We start from the raw sequence: 22982 nt of genomic DNA on the forward strand, positions 1-22982 counted from the left end.
CCTCTGATGGTTAAAAACCTTCGTCTAATTTCTAGTCTAAATTTCCTAGTGGCCAGTTTATATCCATTTGTTCGTGTGTCCACATTGGTACTGAGCTTAAATAATTCCTCTCACTCTCTGGTATTTATCCCTCTGATATATTTATAGAGAGCAATCATATCTCCCCTCAACCTTCTTTTGGTTAGGCTAAACAAGCCAAGCTCCCTGAGTCTCCTTTCATAAGACAAGTTTTCCATTCCTCGGATCATCCTAGTAGCCCTTCTCTGTACCTGTTACAGTTTGAATTCATCCTTCTTAAACATGGGACACCAGAACTGCACACAGTATTCCAGGTGAGGTCTCACCAGTGCCTTGTATAATGGTACCAAAACCTCCTTATCCCTACTGGAAATACCTCTCCTGATAGGTTTCAGAGTAACAGCCGTGTAAGTCTGTATTTGCAAAAAGAAAAGGAGTACTTGTGGCACCTTAGAGACTAACCAATTTATTTGAGCATAAGCTTTCGTGAGCTACAGCTCACTTCATCGGATGCATACTGTGGAAACTGCAGAAGACATTATATACACAGAGACCATGAAACAATACCTCCTCCCACCCCACTCTCCTGCTGGTAATAGCTTATCTAAAGTGATCACTCTCCTTACAATGTGTATGATAATCAAGTTGGTCCATTTCCAGCACAAATCCAGGTTTTCTCACCCTCCGCCCTCCCCCACACAAACTCACTCTCCTGCTGGTAATAGCTTATCCAAAGTGACCACTCTCCCTACAATGTGCATGATAATCAAAGTGGGCCATTTCCAGCATAAATCCAGGTTTTCTCACCCCCCCACCCCCTCCCACACACACAAACTCACTCTCCTGCTGGTAATAGCTCATCCAAAGTGACCACTCTCCTTACAATGTGTATGAAAATCAAGGTGGGCCATTTCCAGCACAAATCCAGGTTTTCTCACCCACCCCCACAAACTCACTCTCCTGCTGGTAATAGCTTATCCAAAGTGACCACTCTCCCTACAATGTGCATGATAATCAAGGTGGGCCATTTCCAGCACAAATCCAGGTTTTCTCACCCCCCACCCCCATACACACACAAACTCACTCTCCTGCTGGTAATAGCTCATCCAAACTGACCACTCTCCTTACAATGTGTATGATAATCAAGGTGGGCCATTTCCAGCATAAATCCAAGTTTAACCAGAACGTCTGGGGGGGAGGGAGGGGGTAGGAAAAAACAAGGGGAAATAGGCTACCTTGCATAATGACTTAGCCACTCCCAGTCTCTATTTAAGCCTAAATTAATAGTATCCAATTTGCAAATGAATTCCAATTCAGCAGTTTCTCGCTGGAGTCTGGATTTGAAGTTTTTTTGTTTTAAGATAGCGACCTTCATGTCTGTAATTGCGTGACCAGAGAGATTGAAGTGTTCTCCGACTGGTTTATGAATGTTATAATTCTTGACATCTGATTTGTGTCCATTTATTCTTTTACGTAGAGACTGTCCAGTTTGACCAATGTACATGGCAGAGGGGCATTGCTGGCACATGATGGCATATATCACATTGGTGGATGTGCAGGTGAACGAGCCTCTGATAGTGTGGCTGATGTTATTAGGCCCTGTGATGGTGTCCCCTGAATAGATATGCGGGCACAGTTGGCAACGGGCTTTGTTGCAAGGATAGGTTCCTGGGTTAGTGGTTCTGTTGTGTGGTATGTGGTTGTTGGTGAGTATTTGCTTCAGGTTGGGGGGGTTTTTGTAGGCAAGGACTGGCCTGTCTCCCAAGATTTGTGAGAGTGTTGGATCATCCTTCAGGGTAGGTTGTAGATCCTTAATAATGCGTTGGAGGGGTTTTAGGTGGGGGCTGAAGGTGACGGCTAGTGGCGTTCTGTTATTTTCTTTGTTAGGCCTGTCCTGTAGTAGGTGACTTCTGGGAACTCTTCTGGCTCTATCAATCTCCTGATGCATCCCAAGACTGCATTAGCTTTTTTCACAGCCATATCACATTGGCGGCTCAGAGTCATCCTATGATCAACCAATACTCCAAGGTCCTTTTCCTCCTCCGTTACTTCTAATTGATGCGTCCCTATCTTATAACTAAAATTCTTGTTAATAATCCCTAAATGCATGACCTTACACTTCTCACTATTAAATTTCATCCTATTACTATTACTCCAGTTTACAAGGTCATCCAGATCCTCCTGTAGGGTATCCCTGTCCTTCTCTAAATTGGCAATACCTCCCAGCTTTGTATCATCCGTAAACTTTATTAGCACACTCCCACTTTTTGTGCCAAGGTCAGTAATAAAAAGATTAAATAAGATTGGTTCCAAAACCGATCCTTGAGGAACTCCACTGGTAACCTCCCTCCAGCCTGACAATTCACCTTTCAGTAGGACCTGTTGTAGTCTCCCCTTTAACCAATTCTTTATCCACCTTTCAATTTTCCTATTGATCCCCATCTTATCCAATTTAACTAATAATTCTCCATGTGGCACAGTATCAAATGCCTTACTAAAATCCAGGTAAATTAGATCCACTGTGTTTCCTTTGTCTAAAAAATCTGTTACTTTCTCAAAGAAGGAGATCAGGTTGGTTTGGCACGATCTACCTTTTGTAAAACCATGTTGTATTTTGTCCCATTTACCATTGACTTCAATGTCCTTAACTACCTTCTCCTTCAAAATTTTATCCAAGACCTTGCATACTACAGATGTCAAAGTAACAGGCCTATAATTACCCGGATCACTTTTTTTCCCTTTCTTAAAAATAGGAACTATGCTAGCAATTCTCCAATCATACGGTACAACCCCTGAGTTTACAGATTCATTAAAAATTCTTGCTAATGGGCTTGCAATGTCATGTGCCAATTCCTTTAATATTCTTGGATGAAGATTATCTGGGCCCCCTGATTTAGTCCCATTAAGCTGTTCGAGTTTGGCTTCTACCTCAAATATGGTGATGTCTACCTCCATATCCTCATTCCCATTTGTCATGCTACCATTATCCCTAAGATCCTCTTTAGTCTTATTAAAGACTGAGACAAAGTATTTGTTTAGATATTGGGCCACGCCTAGATTATCCTTGACCTCCACTCCATCCTCAGAGTTTAGCGGTCCCACTTCTTTTTTTGTTTTCTTCTTATTTATATGACTATAGAACCTTTTAGTATTGGTTTTAATTCCCTTTGCAAGGTCCAACTCTACTTGACTTTTAGCCTGTCTCACTTTATCCCTACATGTTCTGACCTCAATAAAGTAGCTTTCCTTGCTGATCCCTCCCTTCTTCCACTCCCTATATGCTTTCTGCTTTTTCTTAATCACCTCTCTGAGATGCTTGCTCATCCAGCTTGGTCTACAACTCCTGCCTATGATTTTTTTCCCCTTACTTGGGATGCAGGCTTCCGATAGCTTCTGCAGCTTTGATTTAAAATAATCCCAGGCCTCCTCTACCTTTAGATCCATAAATTCTTCAGTCCAATCCACTTCCCTAACTAATTTCCTTAATTTTTGAAAGTCAGCCCTTTTGAAATCAAAAACCCTAGCTGCAGATTTATTTTTATTAATCCTTCCGTTCAGTTTGAACTGAATTAGCTCATGATCACTTGAGCCAAGATTATCCCCTACAACCATTTCTTCTATGAGGTCCTCACTACTCACCAAAACCAAATCTAAAATGGCATCCCCTCTAGTCGGTTCAGCAACTACTTGCTGAAGTAATCCATCAGCTATCGCATCTAGGAAAATCTGAGCCCTATTATTATTACTAAAAAAGAAAAGGAGTACTTGTGGCACCTTAGAGACTAACCAATTTATTTGAGCATGAGCTTTCGTGAGCTACAGCTTATGCTCAAATAAATTGGTTAGTCTCTAACCACAAGTACTCCTTTTCTTTTTGCGAATACAGACTAACACGGCTGTTACTCTGAAACCTGTCATTATTATTACTAGCACTCATCCTCCAGTATATACCTGGGAAGTTAAAGTCTCCCATGATCACACAGTTTCCATTAGTGTTTACTTTATTAAAAACATTAAAAAGGGCTCTATCCATATCCAAATTAGATCCCGGCGGTCTATAGCACACCCCAAGCACTATCCCGGGGAGGCTCTAATAGTTTTCTTCCCCAATGTAATTTTTGCCCAGACAGACTCAGCCATATCCATTTCATCGCTTCTTATTTCTTTACATTCTACCTCATCATTGATATACAGTGCTACTCCACCACCTTTACCTTTATTTCGGTCTTTCCTAAACAGCACATACCCTTCAATACCTGTCGTCCAGTCATGACGACTGTTCCACCATGTTTCTGTTATCCCTAGAATATCTGGTTTCACTTCCTGCACCAGTAGCTCTAGTTCCTCCATTTTGTTACCTAGGCTCCTCGCGTTGGTGTACAAACATCTTAATTTTTGCTGTTTGGCCTCACTCACATTCTGTACCCTACTAGTCACGGTCATTCTACAGACAGTATAACCTATTAGACTTGTATCTACACTGCCCTTCCTCCTACCCCTGGCTGTATCCACTCTTACTTCATTTTCTTTCCTCTCAATGCTAAATTCTGATGTGGAGATTACCTGGACATCTCCCAACCATCTCCCCCTAATTCCTAGTTTAAAGCTCTCTTAATCAGTTGTGCCAGCCTCCATCCTAGCAGTCTATTTCCTTCCTTACTCAGATGAAGTCCATCCCGAGAGAACAGTCCTCTGTCCATGAATGCCTCCCAGTGGCCATACATCCCAAAGCCCTCCTTATAGCACCACTGCCTAAGCCATCTGTTGATAGTCATAATCTTGTCACACCTTTGTTGCCCTTCTCTAGGAACAGGCAGAATCCCACTAAAGATCACCTGAGCCTCAATTTCCTTAAGCATCTTCCCCAGCCTAGCACAGTCTCCCTTAATACTTTCCAGTGAGAATCTAGCCGTATCATTTGTTCCCACATGAAGGATAATTAGGGGATTCTTTCCCGCTCCCTTTAGAATCCTTTTCAACCTCAGGTCTACATCCCATATCTTAGCACCTGGAAGACAGCACACCCTCCTATTCTCCAGATCAGCTCTGGTTACAGGCCTATCTATTCTTCTCAGTAAAGAGTCCCCAATTACATAGACCTGTCTTTTCCTAGTGACGGTGCTATTCTCCAGTCTATCCCCCGTTCCCTCTGGCTACAAGTTCTTTCCATTCCTATTCTCCCTTGTAATCCTCTTTAACCCATCCTGTATCCTCCTGGGGCTCATATTTGGTGTAATCTCCATTAACTCTTCCCCTTTTCCTATAGGACTAGCTGCTCTTCTCTTCTTCCTTGCCCTTCCACCTTCAGTGACTACCTGCTGAGCCCCTTCTTCATTTTCCAACTCTGCATACCTATTCTTAAGCTCTATTTCTCCTTCACTAGCCCGTCTTTTCCTCTGCCTGGTTCTTTTAGTCACGTGCGTCCACTGACCACTTTCCTCACCCAGTCCCCACTCAGAATTCCCCAGTCCTGCTTCTATCTGCAAGTCTGAGCTTTTCCCTTCAGATACCTCATGTCTTTGCTCCATAATCTGCTCAAACCCCTTCCTAAACTCTACCAGACTTTCCACCTGCATCTCCAAACCTTGGATCTTTTCCTCCATCCGCTCTATCAGATGGCATTTCATACAGACAAAACTCTTACCAGGTGCCCCCTCCAGGATCATGTACATACCATAGCTTCCACATCCAGTCATCTTCATTGTGTCTTCCACTACATGGGTCACTCCCACTGCTACCTCTGTATCTGTCACAGCCTTCCCACCTAAATCCTTTTAATCTGGGAAACAAAAACCACCCCAGAACACCACCACCCACAGCAAACAACAAGCACCACAAGACAAACTCCCCTTACAAACTCCCCCTCAGACTCCCCTGTTTACAGCTCTGGTTGCTAGCTCCTGTGCCGCTGCAGCTGTCTATATTTCCCCTTATTTTCCACTGACCTGAGCAGAAATCAAAATAGCTGTTCAAATGACACTATTATAAAAGGAGAAAAAGACATTTCTTTAGTTTACTACAAATCTGCATTTTTAAATCCTCAGAGGACCCCATCCATTAAACAGTCATCACAGTATAGAGACCAGGAAAAAAAATCAGAAGATGTACACAAGAAAAATAAGCGGAAACAACGTTTTTCATAGAGTCATAACTCCCAGGCCAGAAGGGACCACTGACTGCATAGCACGGGCCACAGAACTTTCCCAAAATAAGTCTTGTCTGTACTAGAGCATCTCTTAGAAAAACATTCAGTCTTTATATTTAAATTGCCAGCAGTGGAGACTCTACCATGACCCTCTGGTAAACTGGAACAATTATCAATTAATTACCTTCTCTGTTAAAAATGTACAGCTTATTTCCAGTCTGAATTTGTCTAGTTCAACTTTCAACCACTGGATCTTGTTACACCTCTGCATGCTAGATTAAAAAAAACCTGTTATCAAATATTTGTTCCCCATGTAGGTATTTATAATCTGTTGTCAGTCACTCCAACATCTTCTCTTTGTTAATCTAAATAGATTGAGCTCTTTGAGTCTATCACGAAAAGGCATGTTTTCTTATCCTTTAATCATTCTCATGGCTCTTCTATGAACCCTCTCCAATTTATCAACATCCTTCTTGTATTGTGAACAACAGAACTGGACACCGTATTCCAGTAGCAGTCACACCATTGCCAAATACAAGAGGTACTATAACTTCTGTACTCCCTACTCACTATTCCTATGTTGTATATAATGACACTGCAGGTTTTCTCAGGAGCCAGCAATAAAGTAACCCTCAGTCCTGGTGCTGAAGAATGGATATCTCACAGGGGAGCAGAATGGGCTTGTGGTTAAAGTAGTAGTTCTCAGCCATTTGCACACCACGATCCCCCGCCCATTTAGCAGTATCGTAAATGACAGGTTTTTTGTGACCCCCTTGACACCTGTTCCCAACCTCTCCCACTGAGGACCACTAGGTTAGAGCAAGGATTGACAAAACTTGGGTTCCATTCCCAGATTCTCCTCTCTCTTTCTGTGACCTCAGCCAAGTCATTTAACCCTTCCATGCCTCAATTTCATTTGGAAGATAGGGACATAATAGTTACTATATGTAATTTGGATGGAGGTTTTATAGAGGCTCTAAATGTTCTTTTACTTACTTGCTGGAGGATTGGCTAACTTTACACTTATTAAAACCTGGGATTGCCCTTACACTCTGTAGCTAAACAAAGTTTTTTCTCTTAACACATCATGCAAATACGATCCTGTAATCTAAGATCAATAAGGCACCACAACGTGCACCTTCAATCCCTGTAAAACATTTATGTGTGATACAAAGCTAGAATAAGGTCTAATAAATAGGCAATTGTTCAGGTGGCACAGATAAACTTTCAGGAATTTGCTGAGCCCACATCTGCCAGCACCACCTGTTAGGATCAAATAAGAGCAGAGAAAACACAGGGTTGCTTTAAAGCTGTTACTCCCTAAATGTTAGCAGATGTGAATGCACAAAGAGGCAAATGCAGCTGAGATGGGAAGGAACACAATAGATGGAGTGCACCAGGCCCTAAACCACCCCACCCAGGATTTAGGAAAAGGTGAATTAACCAAGGGGAGAATGACCCCATAAATTGGTCATTGTTAACGTGATCTTATAATTTGTCATGGAATATTTGAATCATTCTATTAAACTGTCCTGTGTCAGTACTGATGAGTCATGCAATATTTGGTGTTTCCCTTTGACCTCCTGGAATCAGGTGATTACATGAAAATATCAACTTTCTTTGATATTTTCTCTTTCTCTTTTTTTTTAAGTAAACGTCTAGCCCCCACAATGGCAGAGATATGCTTGAAAACAAACATGCTTATCATAGGGTGTGCAGGTGGAGAGGCTGAGGTCAACATATTATCAGCAACACTTCAGTCCCCAAATATGCGCTTCTCCCTGCTGGCTGAATGTGGCACTGCAAGCACTCCCTGCCTCCATTTTTTTTATTTTAATTTTATTCTTTTATTACAGAACTCTTCTAAAACATTTTACAGTGTAGTGATAAACTTAGTACATCTATAAATACTCAAGTATAAATTGACCTATGGAACGAAGGTTTTCTGTCTCCCCCGGGATTCACGTGGCTCAGCCCTACAGCTGGGTCACACTCAGCGTTCAATTCCCTTCTGGAATAACAAAAGTCCAAACAAACAAAACATTATTTCACCCACCTTGGGCCTCTCTCAGGTCGTCCTTTGGGCTCAGTTCCCAGTCCTCTTCTGGGCTATCTTTTAATCTCTCTGGGATAGAGCCCTGACTCCCAAGCTCTTTCCTCTAAGTACCCTTACAGTCTCAGCTCCTTTGGGATATCTTTGAGTCTTCCCTGCTCTGGGGTAGGGTGCTAATTCCAGGGAGTGTTCCCAGACCCCACTTCAGGGCCTTCCATAGGAGTCCAACTTGCTCACTGCAGTTCCTCCTCCAAAATCAGTTCTTCCAGCCCCTCTTATGGGTGCATCTACACAGCAAGTGGCCGTGAGTCTCAGAGCCTGGGACGACAGATTCAGGTTCGTGCTATGGTGCTAAAAACAGCAGTGCAGACATTGTGGCTTGACCCATGAAGCCCACACCCCTCCCTAGGCTACAGAGCCCAAGTTCTGACTGAACCCCAATGTCTGCATGGCTAGTTTTAACATTGTAACGAGCCCAAGTCTGTAGACCGAAGTGCTGAGACTCCCTGCCACTCACTGTGTAGACATATAGGGCTGCCAGCCCTTCAGGATTGTCCTGGAGTCTCCAGGAAGTAAAGATTAATCTTTAATTAAAGATTATATCATGTGATGAAATCTCCAGGAATATGTCCAACCAAAATTGGCAACCCTAGACAACCCTATGAAGCCCAGGTGTTTCAGCCAATCGCATGACCCCTATTAATTCAGCCCACTCCCCCATCCAGAGCCTGGATGACAGTCAAGCTCCAGCAGTTGTCTGGTGCAGGAACCAGCCCCGCAGCAGTGGCAAGGGGCAGCAGCACTGGCCACACCACTGCTCACTCAGGTTTGGCTCCTCTGCTATGAAGGAAACAGGGTCAAATCTGAGTGAGTGGCCTTGTGACCTGATGCACAGAGTCGGAGCGACACTCACGGTGACCCCTTTCTCCCTCCCCACTGCCCACAAATTGGGCCCTAGGCACATGCCTAGCTTGCCCATGCTTTAATGTGGCCCATACACTTGCAAATGCTGCCTCACCCTTCCCCAAAGCCCCTTGCCCTGGCCTCACTGCCCGATTACTCATGCACCCACACCCATTTTCCTGCCCAGCTGCAGGGCCAAACCCACCACACTCATACCTAAAGATCATTCCCATCCCCATTCCCAGTTACCAAATTTTCCTGCAACTCATCCACCAGAACAAGAGAATCCCAATCCCGCACCCTCAACTGGTAGACACTCCCCTAACACTACCTCCCTCAACCCCTCCGGAACCTACCCACACAGCCTACACCCATATTCTGACCCCTCTGGAACTGCTATATAGATGTAAAATACTGTTCTCAAAACAATACATGACTCTTACAGCCTCATCTGTACCCACCAAGCTCATTGAACCAACTGGCCCTTAGTGAATATCAAATGAAGCTACATTACATCAACAAAACCACCTGACACATTACCCAAATATCATGCTGCTCCTGGAGGGGCACGTGACCCATGGAAAAGACTGGGATATGAGAGACTTGGGTTCTATTCCCACCTCCGCAACTGACCTGCTGGGTGACCTCAGACATGTTGCTTTTCACCTCTCTGCTTCTGTTTTCCTGCCCACTCTTTGTCATTCATGTTGGTTTACATTGTAAGCTGTTTGGGGCTTAATACATAGTGGACTCTGTCTCACTATGTATTAAGCCCCTAGTACAATGGGGCTTAATACAAATAATAATTCCTACCCTCAGCATGCCTTGCAAACTCACACAGAGTCCATGCCCAAGGTCCAGTAGGAAGACTTTCATATATGTATGTATATATATCCACATTCATCCTGTCTATATGCAAAGATCATATTAACGCAACATTCAGATTGAGATTTCCATGCCTTTCACGTCCTCTACCCATACCCCTCTTGGGACTGTTTGTTCCTATTCTTTAGCCCATGACAGACATGGATATTGTGCCTCACTGATTCCATAGAAAATTTGCTCAGTTTACACAGGGAAATGTGTCCTTTAAATTTACTTTTCGTTGTAAACTGAGCTAATTTGCTATGGAAACAATCAGACGTTATACATGGAACCCCACAATGCCATTTTACCACACTGTAAGTAGGCCAGTTACTAATTTGGAGACTACAGCCAGCAGAGGTGCAACAGAAGTGTTATTTCCAATAGCTGAGTCCGTCTGTCTGTCACCAGAGTCTGCAGAGGCTCATTCCTAGTGGATAAGCCAGGTCTTGGATCTGCTCCCTGGGAACCCTTGTCTCTCTCAGGGGAAAGGTCTGACCAAGAGCAAAGATCAGGCTTATCTTGGATCTGCTCCCTGTGAAGGTCTGAGTTTGAGAGTATAATGATCAATGAAACACCGCAGCAGAATTCAAAGTTGCTGAGAAAGGAGAAATGATTTGCACCTCTACAGGCTGGTTATCAAATAGGTGAACACATGCAGTGAGACTCAGTTAAATAAATCATCTTTTAAATCAACCTTTGCTCAATCAAAGTCCAGCTGTACCTATAGGTACAGCCAAAGGAGAGACTGCTGGAAAGAATTCCCTAGAGAACAGCTCCACGCAGACACAGGTAAGAACTTCCCTTCTTTCTTCACTAACCCCTTTCCCCCCAAAACATCCCGTAGTTACTATCCTGGTTACCTTTGTAGGTTTTTTACTCCCATTCCCCATAAAGCAGCAAAAGGAGAAGTAACATTGAGCCCAATGCTAGCTTCCCCACTTCCCTCTGAGGTGCATGAGTTCACCATCTGCCTTCCCCTGCACTTGAATGTTTCTTAGGCCTTGTCTACACTGGGATTTGCCTCTGTTTCAGGCTCTGGTGTAAACTCCTAGAGTTCACAGGACAAACCGCTATGAGCTGCAATTTTCACCAATGCAGCCTGCTCTGGTTTCCAGCAGGGTAAGCTCCACGAGTACAAGTGGTAGCTTTGCCTTTCTACACTGAAGATTTGCCATAGTACAACTGCATGGTGGCTAGAAACAGGGTAAATCTTGAATTTTCAAAGGGAAGGCAGATAAATCATGTGCTGTGGGCGCCTCTTCTCTACCTGCAGGGGAGCTGTATTTGGGATGGCCTGAAGAACCTCTGCCAGGAGAAATTTTCCAAATTGGGTCTAGTGATAAAAGTATGTGTGGATACTAGGAAAGGATGCACCTGCTACAATAGAATTTACTTCAGTCTTAATTTCCCTTTTGTGGATATGTTCCGAGCTAAGTTTGAGGTACTGCAGTATATTAAATCCTTCCAGCTGTCTGATCAATGGGCAGGGTCCCAAGATACCAAAAGCTTCCAGTATCTTCCTTCAGCTTCCATAACACATCTGTGCCCCTCTGACCATCAATACGCTAGCTGGCCTGAGCCACCTATGCCTCTTCACTAAAGGGACAACTATATTTTTTTAAGAAAGGGGGGGGGGTTGTTTTAGGGCTTGTTTACACATGAAAATTAATCTAGAATAAAATCTGGTGTGAATTTAAAGCAGACTAACTATTCCTGATTAACTCTGTGTGGGCACTCTCATTCAAGAATAAGAGTATCTTATTCTGAATTAGTTAAATAGCTCAGAATAAGGTACTCTTATTCCAGAATGAGAGGGTCCACACAAGGAGTTAACTAGAAATAACTATTCCAGAATATAACTGGATTGACAAGAGTGGCGTGTGCATAATGGTCTAGCACCCAAAAGAAGAGTTCCATCCCACCTCGTAGTATGAAGAAAGGTCACTTCGCTCAAAGCTACCTGTTTCTTTCTTAATCTTGCCCTCTTCTAAGAATTCCATTTTAGCCACACCTCAATTTTCTTTACCACTGGCAACTCCTGTCAGCTTAATCGGCAGTATGGTTTCTCTCCCGTGAGGCCTAGTTCTGGAAGAGACCATGACCACAGTTTTCCCATCTTATTTTCCACAGCAGAAAAGTTCTCTCTGGCATTCTGCCTTCAGTCAGTCTCCTCGTTAGCAAGAGGCAGACACCATCTTCATCTAAGATGGAGGACAAAAGCATTTTCTTCTTTCTTTATCTTTGTTAAAAACACTTTGGCTCAAATGACCTACTCAGTGCATATTTAATGGGGACATACTTCTTTTCCTGGTCCTGTTTTTACACACACCCCTTTTCCATCCTGCTTGGCAGAAATGACCTCTGCTCTCCAGCCTCGAGAATGCAAAGTGACCAAACAAGAGGGGGAGAGTTATGGATTCTATCTGCGCATTGAGAAAAACAAATTGGGTCACCTCATCCGGAATGTGGAGGAGGGCAGTCCAGCTGACAGGGCAGGCCTGAAGGATGGAGACAGAATTCTGAGGGTCAATGGGTTGTTTGTGGACAAGGAAGAGCATGTACAGGTAAGTCTGACTATTCTTTTGGTCCCAGCCATTTCTCAAAATCTCAGCCCCACTTTTGGCATTCAGTTCAGCAAACCGTCACCTGCCACTCCTCACAGTAACTCCTGCTGGGAAATCTGAGAGCTGAATAACTGAGCCCACAGGATCATTTGTACCTCACATTTTGGCTTCACTGGAGCTTGAGCAGAGGGGAAAAGATCCTTGATGAAATACCAAGGGCAGTGGAAGCTGCAGAGCTAGCATGTGCTGTGCTCCAGAGGGGGAAATTTATATCAACCATCTGGATGCTTTTCTGCCATTACCACCTCCAAGCTCATTCTATCCATTGCAGGTAGTGGAGATGGTCAAAAGGAGTGGGAATTCTGTAACTGTCCTCATTCTGGATGAGGCATCCTATGAAAAGGCAGAGAAAGAAGGGGTGAACTTTGAAGAGTTGGGTCACAAGCAGACAACCCAGCAGCAAAAGGAGCAGCCGCCAGTGACGAATGGAGTGACAGCACCAGTTCCACAGCCTCGGCTCTGCTACCTGGTGAAGGAGAGAAACAGTTATGACTTCTCCTTGAAAACCACAACTGGTGAGAACAATGGGTGTAGGTGGTAGGCAATTTCCCAAGGGCACATTTCCTCTGGTTAGGTGTGGAGATGGGAGTTGGTTCTTTGCCAACCTGTCCAATTTTCTGTCAGCTGTTGAAGCAGACTTGCTAAAACCATTTGTACCAGGCCCTCCTCAGTTGCCAGAAGCACCCTACAAATGATTGCTCCAAGTCCCATGCACCTCCTTTGAACTACCGTGGGAACCAGCCCTCAGGGTTCTGGAGCTTATCTGAAGACAACCATCTGAAAGGGGCTGAAGCAAAGGATGACAGTGTGTAAAAGGCAAAGAGCTTCTTCTGATCTAGATGTGTTCACATGGGAAGCATGAAATTGAACTAAGGAATTTTATTTTTCTTTTGAACCCTCTCCACACTTGTCCTTTCCAAAATGCTAGGCAAAAGAATGGGTAGGGTTCTGTAGACCTGTACTGTCTCTCTCTGTTTGGAAAGTGCCTAACTCATGGAGGGTGCTAACACACACACTGTGCACTAGACTAACCCACGGATGCAATTTGGAAGTCTTTTAAACACAAGAAACTCTGACATGTGGATAAGCCACATTAAATAATAAAATTGGGCCTTAATCAATTCAAACTTTAGAGTCACTCCATTCTCAGTAGTACTAACGATCAACCAAGCCACCATAATTGGTGCCATGGGCACTCTCAGCAGAGAGGCAAACAATAGTTTGGGATAGATGATGAAGGTCCCTTCCCTCTCTAGGTTATCCCTCCAGGGTCAGGATAAGGCACACAGGTGCGGCTGTGTAGAGAAAACTTGTGCTGTCATGGTACCTCTTCTGTGGATAAACAGAGTCCCTTGGTCTCCAGGGCTGTCACTACAGCACCTTACATCAGCATGGCATTTGCTTGGCAATCAGTGCAGGCATGTTCCAGTGGCTTGCTCTGTATAGTAAGTTCTCTCACCTGTTCTAGGTCAGAAGGGAGTCTTCATAATAGGCTTGTCCCCGCAAGGAGTGGCTGCAAAAGCAGGAGTCCAACATAACGACCGCCTGATCGAAGTGAATGGGAAGAACGTGGAAAACGACAAACATAAGGAAGTGGTTGAAAAGGTATCTGCTAGCACGACTCCTCTTCTTCCCTCATTTAAGGCCAGTTCCTCTTCCTGAGGCTACTGAGCAGCAGTGTCAACACTGTTTGAATGCATTCACAGAGCAGGTGAAAAAGCTGAGGTCAATACCGTGCATTATCAGCAACACTTCAGTCCCAAAATATGCTGCTACTTTGGCCTTGTTTCTTGGATGGGTCAGAGTAGCTGGAGTGCAAGGCTGCCGAAAAGTTTGGCTGTTTTTGAAAGTCAGACTTCCACCAGACACCCTAAACTTGCTTTGGAAGAATACTGCCCTCAAGTCAGGCCCGAGTGGTGTAAGCACCACAACTGTACTGTTGCCATAAGCCTAATTAAATAAATGGCAGCATAGTTCTAGGAATTCTGAAAATCTTTGTGGTGCCCAGGAGGATGAAGTCAGCATGTCTGGGATGGAGTCCAGTACAATGGGGAATCTTTCTAATATTAGGATGGTAAGACTGGAAAGCACAGAAGTTTGTGCTCCATGATTTACCTGAAGGAGGGTTTGATGTGAAGATCTGGATAGTTAGGGAAAGAGGAGGATTTCCATGAAATGGGATTCCCTCCTGCTAAGAAACGCAAAACTATTTTTAACAATGCAGTTTAAGGACTCGATCAGAGCCAAATAATGTAACCTAGCTGTCAGTAAAAGGGGCCCAGAGCAAACAAAGTGTGCAAGAAAGCCTGCATTTCTGATCATGAAATGTCCTTCTGCCACATCCTCCCAACAACTGGTATATTCCTGTTTGTGGTGATGGTGGTTTAAAGATCTTCTTGGTGTTAGGGAATATAATGAATGTAGTTTAAGAGATCAAATCAAACACTGATCCACTGAGGGTAGCATCAGAGATAAGGATGGAAAGAAGAGAACATGTGATTTTTCCATTAGTCTCTTTGGTAAAAATCACACATGCTGAGACTTTAACCATTCAAACATAGTATGACTATGAAGCAGCTTGGGCTAGAAAAGCTTTCAGAGTACCACTATCCAAACTACAAATCCTACAGCTTTCCACTGCGGTTCTCAAACTCCCAGGAGAGGTTTTCAAACTCCCAGGGGAGATGCAAGCTGTGTGGGGGGTTTTTTGTTGTTGTTTTTGTTTTTATAGCGCTCTGGCTGTCAGCCCTGGGTGGCTGGGGCTCACGCAGAAGGGCCATGCACTCCTGGGAGGCAGGGACAGCAGGAGCTCCGCCTCCCGGCCTTGGGCTCTCCTCTCCTTTCCCCCCTGTCCCTCCCCCCAGTCCCTTACTGGGAGACAGCACAGGCTCAGGTTCTCCTCCCCACTGTCCCAATCCCATACCTGGAGGTGGCTGTCAATCCTGGAGTAGCAGCGCAGAAATAAGGGTGGCCATGGGGCGCTAAGTCTGCTGTGAAAAGTGATATTGCTGAATCTCTCTTTTTACATTGACACCCTTACTTCTGTGCTGCTGCTGCTGGCACAGCACTGCCTTCAGAGCTGGGCACCCAGCCAGCAGCCGCTGCTCTCAGCTCTGCCTTCAGGGCTAGGTGGCAGTATTTGTACATGGTGGGAAGACACAAACTACTACAGACACAAAGAAGGTGGGGGGGGGGCAATCAAATAAGTTTGCGAAGCAATCCACTATAATGATCCAAACCACTATATTAACTATGAAAAACTGCAGTACTTGTGTTCTGTACTATTGTTGCAATACTTTTTATAAGGAGAGAAAACATGCAGGTTTTGAGTGAGGATGGAGAGAAGAATGGGAGTAGAGAAGCAGAGATATGATGGGGATAGACAAAACACACAAAGTTAGGGTATGGAATGTAGGGGGATGGAAATAGCTCCAGAGCAGTCAGAACTGAATGTTATAGCAACTTGTGGTAGGTGTGGCTGAGTCTACAGTCATATAGGCAGCACATGGGTGCACATATTAGAGCACCACCCCACAACCTAGTCTGTGTAGACCCTACATCCCATTCACCTAGAGCCCACCATTGTACATCAAAGAACCTGCCAACATAAAGCTCTCCACAGCCCCCATGCTCCACTCAAAGGCCTGTGTTTGAAATTGTGTGTGTGTGTCGTTGCAGGTGAAGAAGTCTGGGAACCATGTTGTGTTTCTGCTATCAGACAATGAAACTGACCAGTATTACAGCAATCACCAGATGATGCTGAAAAGAGACACAGCCAGCCTGAAACTGCTTCCCCATAAACCCCGACATGTGGAGCTCAAGAAAGGAGACAACGGCTATGGGTTTTATCTGAGGGAGGAACAAAATGGTAACGGTGAGAACCCAGCCATCAGCCAGGCCCCTGCATGCTCTGTAGTGCGCTTTTATGGGGCCTGCAGGACTCCTACTCTCCAGTGCCTACTACTCATCTTGGAAAGATCATTTCCTGCCCTGCTGCCAACCCAGTCCCCCCAAACACACCTCACCACAGCCAGGCACCCCCAATTTATAGCCTGTTTTATACAGGAGGCCAGACTAGATGATCACAAATGATCCCTCCTGGCCTTGGAATCTATGAATCTCTAACAAACCTTCCCATCTGAGGTGGAACATCCCACAGTGCTGCTTGTGGCCCTCCTCACCCACTACAGTCCAGCTCCCATAATCTCCACTTGGGGCAGCCTCCAACCCCACATTTTTGAAGGTCAGCAACATGTCCAGAGTAATGTCTGATGTTTTTTCACAATAGAATCCTGGCTTATCTGAATCACTTGAAAGGGATCCTTAGTTGCTCTCTCACAACTGGGTTCACCAAAACCATGAAGCACTCAATTTTAAGTAGGCTTAAACTCCCCCGCCCCTTTTCTCAGAGTAAACCACAACTTCCATGTGTCTTGTTCAGGGGAAAAGGAACCTGTATTCTAGTCACTTGGAAGGAGATCTAGATTCTGCACTAGGGTTACTGCAGAATGAGCTAAATCAGGAACCTTATTTCAACCTGAAATCAAAGAATGAGTTTCTACCATCTTAAATATCTTTTATCATCCAAACCAAACACATCCCATGAACAACTGCTTTTCTCTATTTGAACTAGGCCTGTATTCTTTTTTTTATTTTTTTGGAGATCAGGTCATTTAATTAAGGACATTGATTCTGGCAGCCCAGCAGCCAAGGCGGGACTAAAGGACAACGATATCCTGGTCGCTGTAAATGGGGAGTCAGTGGAGGCACTGGATCACGACACCGTGGTGGAGAAGATTAAGAGGTGTGGGGAAAAGACCACATTGCTGGTGGTGGATAAGCAGACAGACACCATGTATAAACTGGTAAGGCAATGCAGGCTGAGGCTGGGCTTGCACAGCTCCTCACTAGCTAAGACAGGGGCAGCAATGAAATAATGGGTCCATTCTGAAAGAAGCACCATTTCAAAGGCTTTTTAATAGCCCTTATTCAAATACTCGCTATAGCGATCATCTGAGATGGGCTCATGTCTCAGTCTCCCTCAGAAGAGATTTCTGCAGTATGTCACTAAACTTTCCAATTTACTCTTGCCTTAGACCTTCCTATATACTACTGGAACAATACCATATTTGAGCAGGTCAGTGCAGAGACCAACATGCTAACCAATTGCAACTACCAGGCAGTTTCCTACATGAATTAGAGGAGAAATCCCTGCTCACATTGTGAGCATGTTGCAACTTTCTACCTCTATCACTAAGAGGTTTTAATAAGCAAGTAGAAATTCACAGGTGGGACCTATACTGACTGTTGTAAAGATTTCAAACGCAACAAGATGTTAGACTAGGGCTGTCAAACGCTTTAAAAGATTAATCATGTGATTAAAAAGATTAACCGTATCATTAATCACACTGTTGAACAATAATAGAATACCATTTAAATATTTTTGGATGTTTTCTACATTTTCAAATATATTGATTTCAATTATAACACAGAATACAAAGTATACAGTGCTCACTTTATTTTTATTACAAATACTTGCACTGTAAAAAACAAGATATAGTATTTTTCAATTCACTTAAGTACTGTAGTGCAATCTCTATCATGAATGATGAACTTACAAATGTAGAATTATGCACAAAAAAAAGACTCCATTCAAAAACAAAACAAATGTCAAAGTTTAGAGCCTACGAGTCTACTCAGCCCTATTTCCTGTTCACCCAATTGTTCAGACAAACAAGTTTATTTACATTTACAGGAGATAGTGCTGCCCACTTCTTGTTCACATTGTCACCTGAAAGGGAGGACAGGTGTTCTCATAGCACTTTTGTAGCTGGCTTCGCATGACATTTACATGCTGATGCGCTAAAGATTCATATGTCCTTTCATGCTTCAACCACCATTCCAGAGGACGTGTCCAGACTGATGACGGGTTCTGCTCGATAACAATCCAAAGCAGTGCAGACTGACGCATGTTCATTTTCAGCATCTGAGTCAGATGCCACCAGCAGAAGGTTGATTTTCTTTTTTGGTGGTTCGGATTCTGTAGTTTCTGCATTGGAGTTTTGCTCTTTTAAGACTTTTGAAAGCATGCTCCACATCTCATCCTTCTGAGATTTTGGAAGGCACTTCAGATTCTTAAACCTTGGGTCAAGTGCTGTAGCTATCTTTAGAAATCTCACATTGGTACCTTCTTTGCGTTTTGTGAAATCTGTAGTGAAAGCGTTCTTAAAATGAACAACATGTGCTGAGTCATCATCCGAGACTACTATAACATGAAACATATAGCAGAACGCAGGTAAAATAAAGCTGGAGACATACAATTCTCCCCCAAGGAGTTCAGTCACAAATTTAATTAACACATTTTTTTTTAAACAAGCATCATCAGCATGGAAGCACGTCCTCTGGAATGATGGCTGAAGCATGAAGGGGCATACGAATGTTTAGCATATCTGGCACATAAATTCCTTGCAATGCCAGCTACAAAATTGCTATGCAAATGCCTGTTCTCACTTTCAGGTGACATTGTAAACAAGAAGCGAGCAGCATTATCTCCCGTAAATGTAAACAAACTTGTTTGTCTTCGCAATTGGCTGAACAAGAAGCAGGACAGAGTGGACTTGTAGGCTCTAAAGTTTTACATTGTTTTGTTTTCAAGTGCAGTTATGTAACAAAAAAAATCTACATTTGTAAACTGCACTTTCACGATAAAGAGATTGCACTACAGTACTTGTATGAGGTGAATTCAAAAACAGTTTCTTTTATCATTTTTACAGTGCAAATATTTGTAATAAAAAATAATACAAAGTGAGCAGTCTATACTTTGTATTCTGTGTTGTAACTGAAATTAAAATATTTGAAAATGTAGAAAAATATCCACAAATATTTAATAAATTTCAATTGGTATTCTATTGTTTAACAATGCAATTAAAACTGAGATTAATCACGTGAGTTATCTGCGATTAATTGACAGCCTTAGTTTAGACAGAGATTTCTGTAGGAGTTTTTACATTCATATAAACTCTTTCCTTTGCTTTTGGTCTTTCAGGCTCAAATTTCCCCGTGTTTGTACTACCGGGAAAGACAAGATTCCCTTCCAGCTGAAGCAAAGGAAGAGCCGACCTCACATGCTGAGCAGGTGGTGAATCACAAGCCCAAAATCTGCAGGCTGGTGAAGGGTCCTAGTGGATTTGGCTTCCGTTTGAGTACAACCAAGAATATGCCCATGCAGTTCATCAAAGAGGTACTAACCTGGGGCTTCTAGCCTGGGAGAAGGATGAGACACCGGAAGGGACAGTTTGTGCTACAGTTAGACATGCATTCTCTACTTTCTGTGCTGTGACTACACTCAGAGCAAGTCATTCTAAGCCATACGTAACAAAAAGGCAAGGTCTGTCCTATGTGCACTTGGCTGGTAGCAGAGGTTTTTGTCCTTGAACTCAGGATGAATTCATACCCCTAGAGGTGAAAGGATAGTCTTGTGATCAAGGTACAGGAGCGGGAGTGAGGAGACCTGGGATATATTCCTAGCTCTGCAAAACTTCTGGGGTAAATTGCATAACTTTTGTCTCTATTTTCTCTTTTTCCTTAATATTTACCTAACCCACAGGAGTGTTGTACTGAATATAATAATATATGCAAGGGATCTGAGATCCACAAGTCACTATAAAAAGATAAAATATGACAAACCATTCTCTGATCCCCTATGATACCACCACCATGGCCAATTCCCCACAACACAAGTCCTGTCCAAGTCAAAACCCATTACAGAACTTGTAATAAAAGTGGAATATATTGGAATACTATGTTAAAAGTCTCATCCTTTCTCCTTCTCCAATTAAGTTCTGCTCCAGAATAATTTTTTCCAATCCTTACTCTACCTCCTGTATTGGGGAAAAAAAATCACAGAATATTCATTCTCTATTTATAATACTTGGGTGTTAATTCAACTTTAATGGTACTGTGCTGGTATCACAGCTTCAGAGCCTGTGTTTGCAGATACGGAAAGGTGGGCCAGCTGATGCAGCGGGACTGGAAGAAGAGGACATTTTGGTGGAAGTGAATGGCGTGAACATACTGAACGAAACCTATGACAAGGTTGTAGCAAAAATCAGTGACAGTGGTGACAGATTGACGCTACTGGTGTGCAGAAAAGCAACCTATGAATACTTTAAGTCTCAGAATATTCCTATTACTGCCTCTCTGGCAGATCAGCTATATGACACTACTGACCCTCCTGCTTATACAGAGAACCCACCAGCAGAGCCTGAGAGGACCTCACCAGAACCAAGAGAAAGGGTGGGTAATCTTGAGTTAACCAAATTTTGCCGACCAGGTGGTGGGGAAAGGAACCTGAAACAGTCACTAATTTCACTTGAGGTAGGGTCTGTGAATTCTAGTTGTATTCTGGATTTACAAGATCTGATCTACATTAATTAGTATGGAGAGGCACACCTGGTTACAGCAGGGTAGAACTGCCTTCTCTCCCTACTCCACAGACACAGTATCTACTGGACCCTGGGAGGGGAGGGGAGGGGGAGAGAGAGAGAACGTATGTATGCACATGAGTATGTGAGAAAGAGCATGAGAGAGCACGGAAATACTCCCAGTATAGCATTCATTAATGTAGATGAGAACCATATCCTCAGGAATTCTCTGTCCAACCACAGGGAGCACAGGACCCAAGTAACAGGGCTTAAATACACCTGTGAACATGGGAAAACCACGTGAAGTGCTCTAAAACAGTGCAGATTCTTTGGTGGGTGTGGGATGGGTAGACTGTGACAAAGTGTGACCAACAAAGGTCCTGAGAAAAAAAATAAATATTCTGACCACGCTGGTCCAGGGAAATTGTGCCAGCAACAAGAGTTTGAAATTTGCTATTGTCAGAAAAATGACACCAGTACTCAACTGCTCTGATCCCTGTGTGGATTCAGGGTCTTATCTTCTTTGCTGTGAAAAATAAACAAGTTTTTACTCCTGTTCATGCAGGAGACACAATAAAGCTTGGAAGAAACGAACTGGATTCTATTCCTCCACACATATTATCACCAGAATTGTTAACTAAGTTCCAACTGCAGATTCTTTCAGTGATGGTCTTACGTCCAAGGCTGGGTTTGCAGAGCTATAGTTAAACCCTTCTTTTTATCTGTGACCTTGGTGGATTTGATATGGAAGTTGAGCAAGAACATGGAATTCACACTAGATAATTTAGTCACTTTGTAAAGTGCATTTAAAAGAGCAATTCACTAGCTCCTCATGCAAAGTCAAATACCTACTGGGCATGGTTCAGAACAGACTGATAGTTCACAGTGGCATGAGGAATCTCTATCACATTATCTACAACCATAAAATAATCAGAAATTTCTACTTATTGCTTTTCCACAGGCCAGCTCCTCCTCCTCCTTTTCACTCTCAATCGCCTCAGCAGAAGAGGATTATGACACACAGTTATGATGAGACAGACCACAACAGAAACCAATCAGACGTCTTCCAAGGTTTAAAAAAGTTCTCTTCCTCTGAGCAGTCTTTGTTCTTTTACCTCCCAGAACCACAGTGTGCTATGGAACTTCATACTTGTGAGGACGGGAACAGTGACTTCCTTCTAACTAGCTTTCCCTGAAGGGGAACATCCCACTACCCCCAAGAACTATCACTCACTTATCTAATGCTGCTAATCGTAGTTGATTGGCCTTCTGCTCGGTGAAGTGGACAGTTACTTACTTCTACTATTGCTCTGTAAAAGCTTAAATGACTAATCAGAAACATCTGTCATCTTGCGGGGGAGGAAATGTGATTCACAAATCAATAAGTATTTTGGCCTTTTAAGCACAAGAAAGCTCCTTAACATAGAAATTGATCTCTCATGTCCTCCACAAGAGACCTCTTTCCTCCTAATCAAAGCCCATCTGCCAAATCACTGTGGCTATTACATGCTATATTTACTGTAACACAATCAGTTTAACCCAGTAGATGTAATATATCATGATAAGCTAATGTATTCTGTGAATAACTCTCCTTTCACTTGCTAACAAGCTGTAGATATTGTCCATTCAAAACAATAGGTTAACTTAATTGTTCACTGTTCAGAAGTTACAAGCACCATTCCCTCCACCCCACTCTCCTAGCTGAAGATCATGGCAGTTTGAACAGTGTCTGTAATTCAGTGTAAACAGCTTTGTTTGACTACATGCCAATACCTTGTCTCTAATGCAATATGAACCAGCTCTGTAGTACCCATAGTGGATGCTATACCTCCTTGCTGTAAGCTTGAGACAAAGCATAAATAAATCATTCAGAGTGGCTATTTCTCTTTCCCAGGTCTTACTCCTGCCATCTATGATGTATGTTCCACAACAGCTTTAAACTGAGCAAG

The 22982-nt window shown here is 43.3% G+C and overlaps 1 protein-coding gene across 1 annotated transcript; it reads left to right on the top strand.

Moving 5' to 3' along the window:
* The first annotated feature begins 10677 nt into the window (after nt 1-10677).
* Nucleotides 10678-22913, top strand: PDZK1 (PDZ domain containing 1). The gene is made up of 9 exons (XM_073304205.1): nt 10678-10775; nt 12339-12550; nt 12882-13125; nt 14079-14215; nt 16289-16484; nt 17279-17475; nt 19656-19850; nt 20606-20905; nt 21995-22913. Exons 2-9 carry the CDS (start codon nt 12341-12343, stop codon nt 22061-22063), a joined length of 1548 nt encoding a protein of 515 aa, XP_073160306.1. The 5' UTR covers nt 10678-10775; nt 12339-12340; the 3' UTR covers nt 22064-22913.
* Nucleotides 22914-22982: the final 69 nt, after the last annotated feature.

Source organism: Lepidochelys kempii, chromosome 1, assembly GCF_965140265.1.
Source record: "Lepidochelys kempii isolate rLepKem1 chromosome 1, rLepKem1.hap2, whole genome shotgun sequence".
Taxonomy (NCBI): domain Eukaryota; kingdom Metazoa; phylum Chordata; order Testudines; family Cheloniidae; genus Lepidochelys; species Lepidochelys kempii.

Coding starts and splice junctions, on each gene's coding strand:
- PDZK1 (XM_073304205.1), top strand. CDS start 12,341: ATGACCTCTGCTCTCCAGCCTCGAGAATGCAAAGTGACCAAACAAGAG. Junction 17,476..19,655: donor CAGACACCATGTATAAACTG/GTAAGGCAATGC, acceptor TTGGTCTTTCAG/GCTCAAATTTCCCCGTGTTT. Junction 19,851..20,605: donor CCATGCAGTTCATCAAAGAG/GTACTAACCTGG, acceptor CTGTGTTTGCAG/ATACGGAAAGGTGGGCCAGC.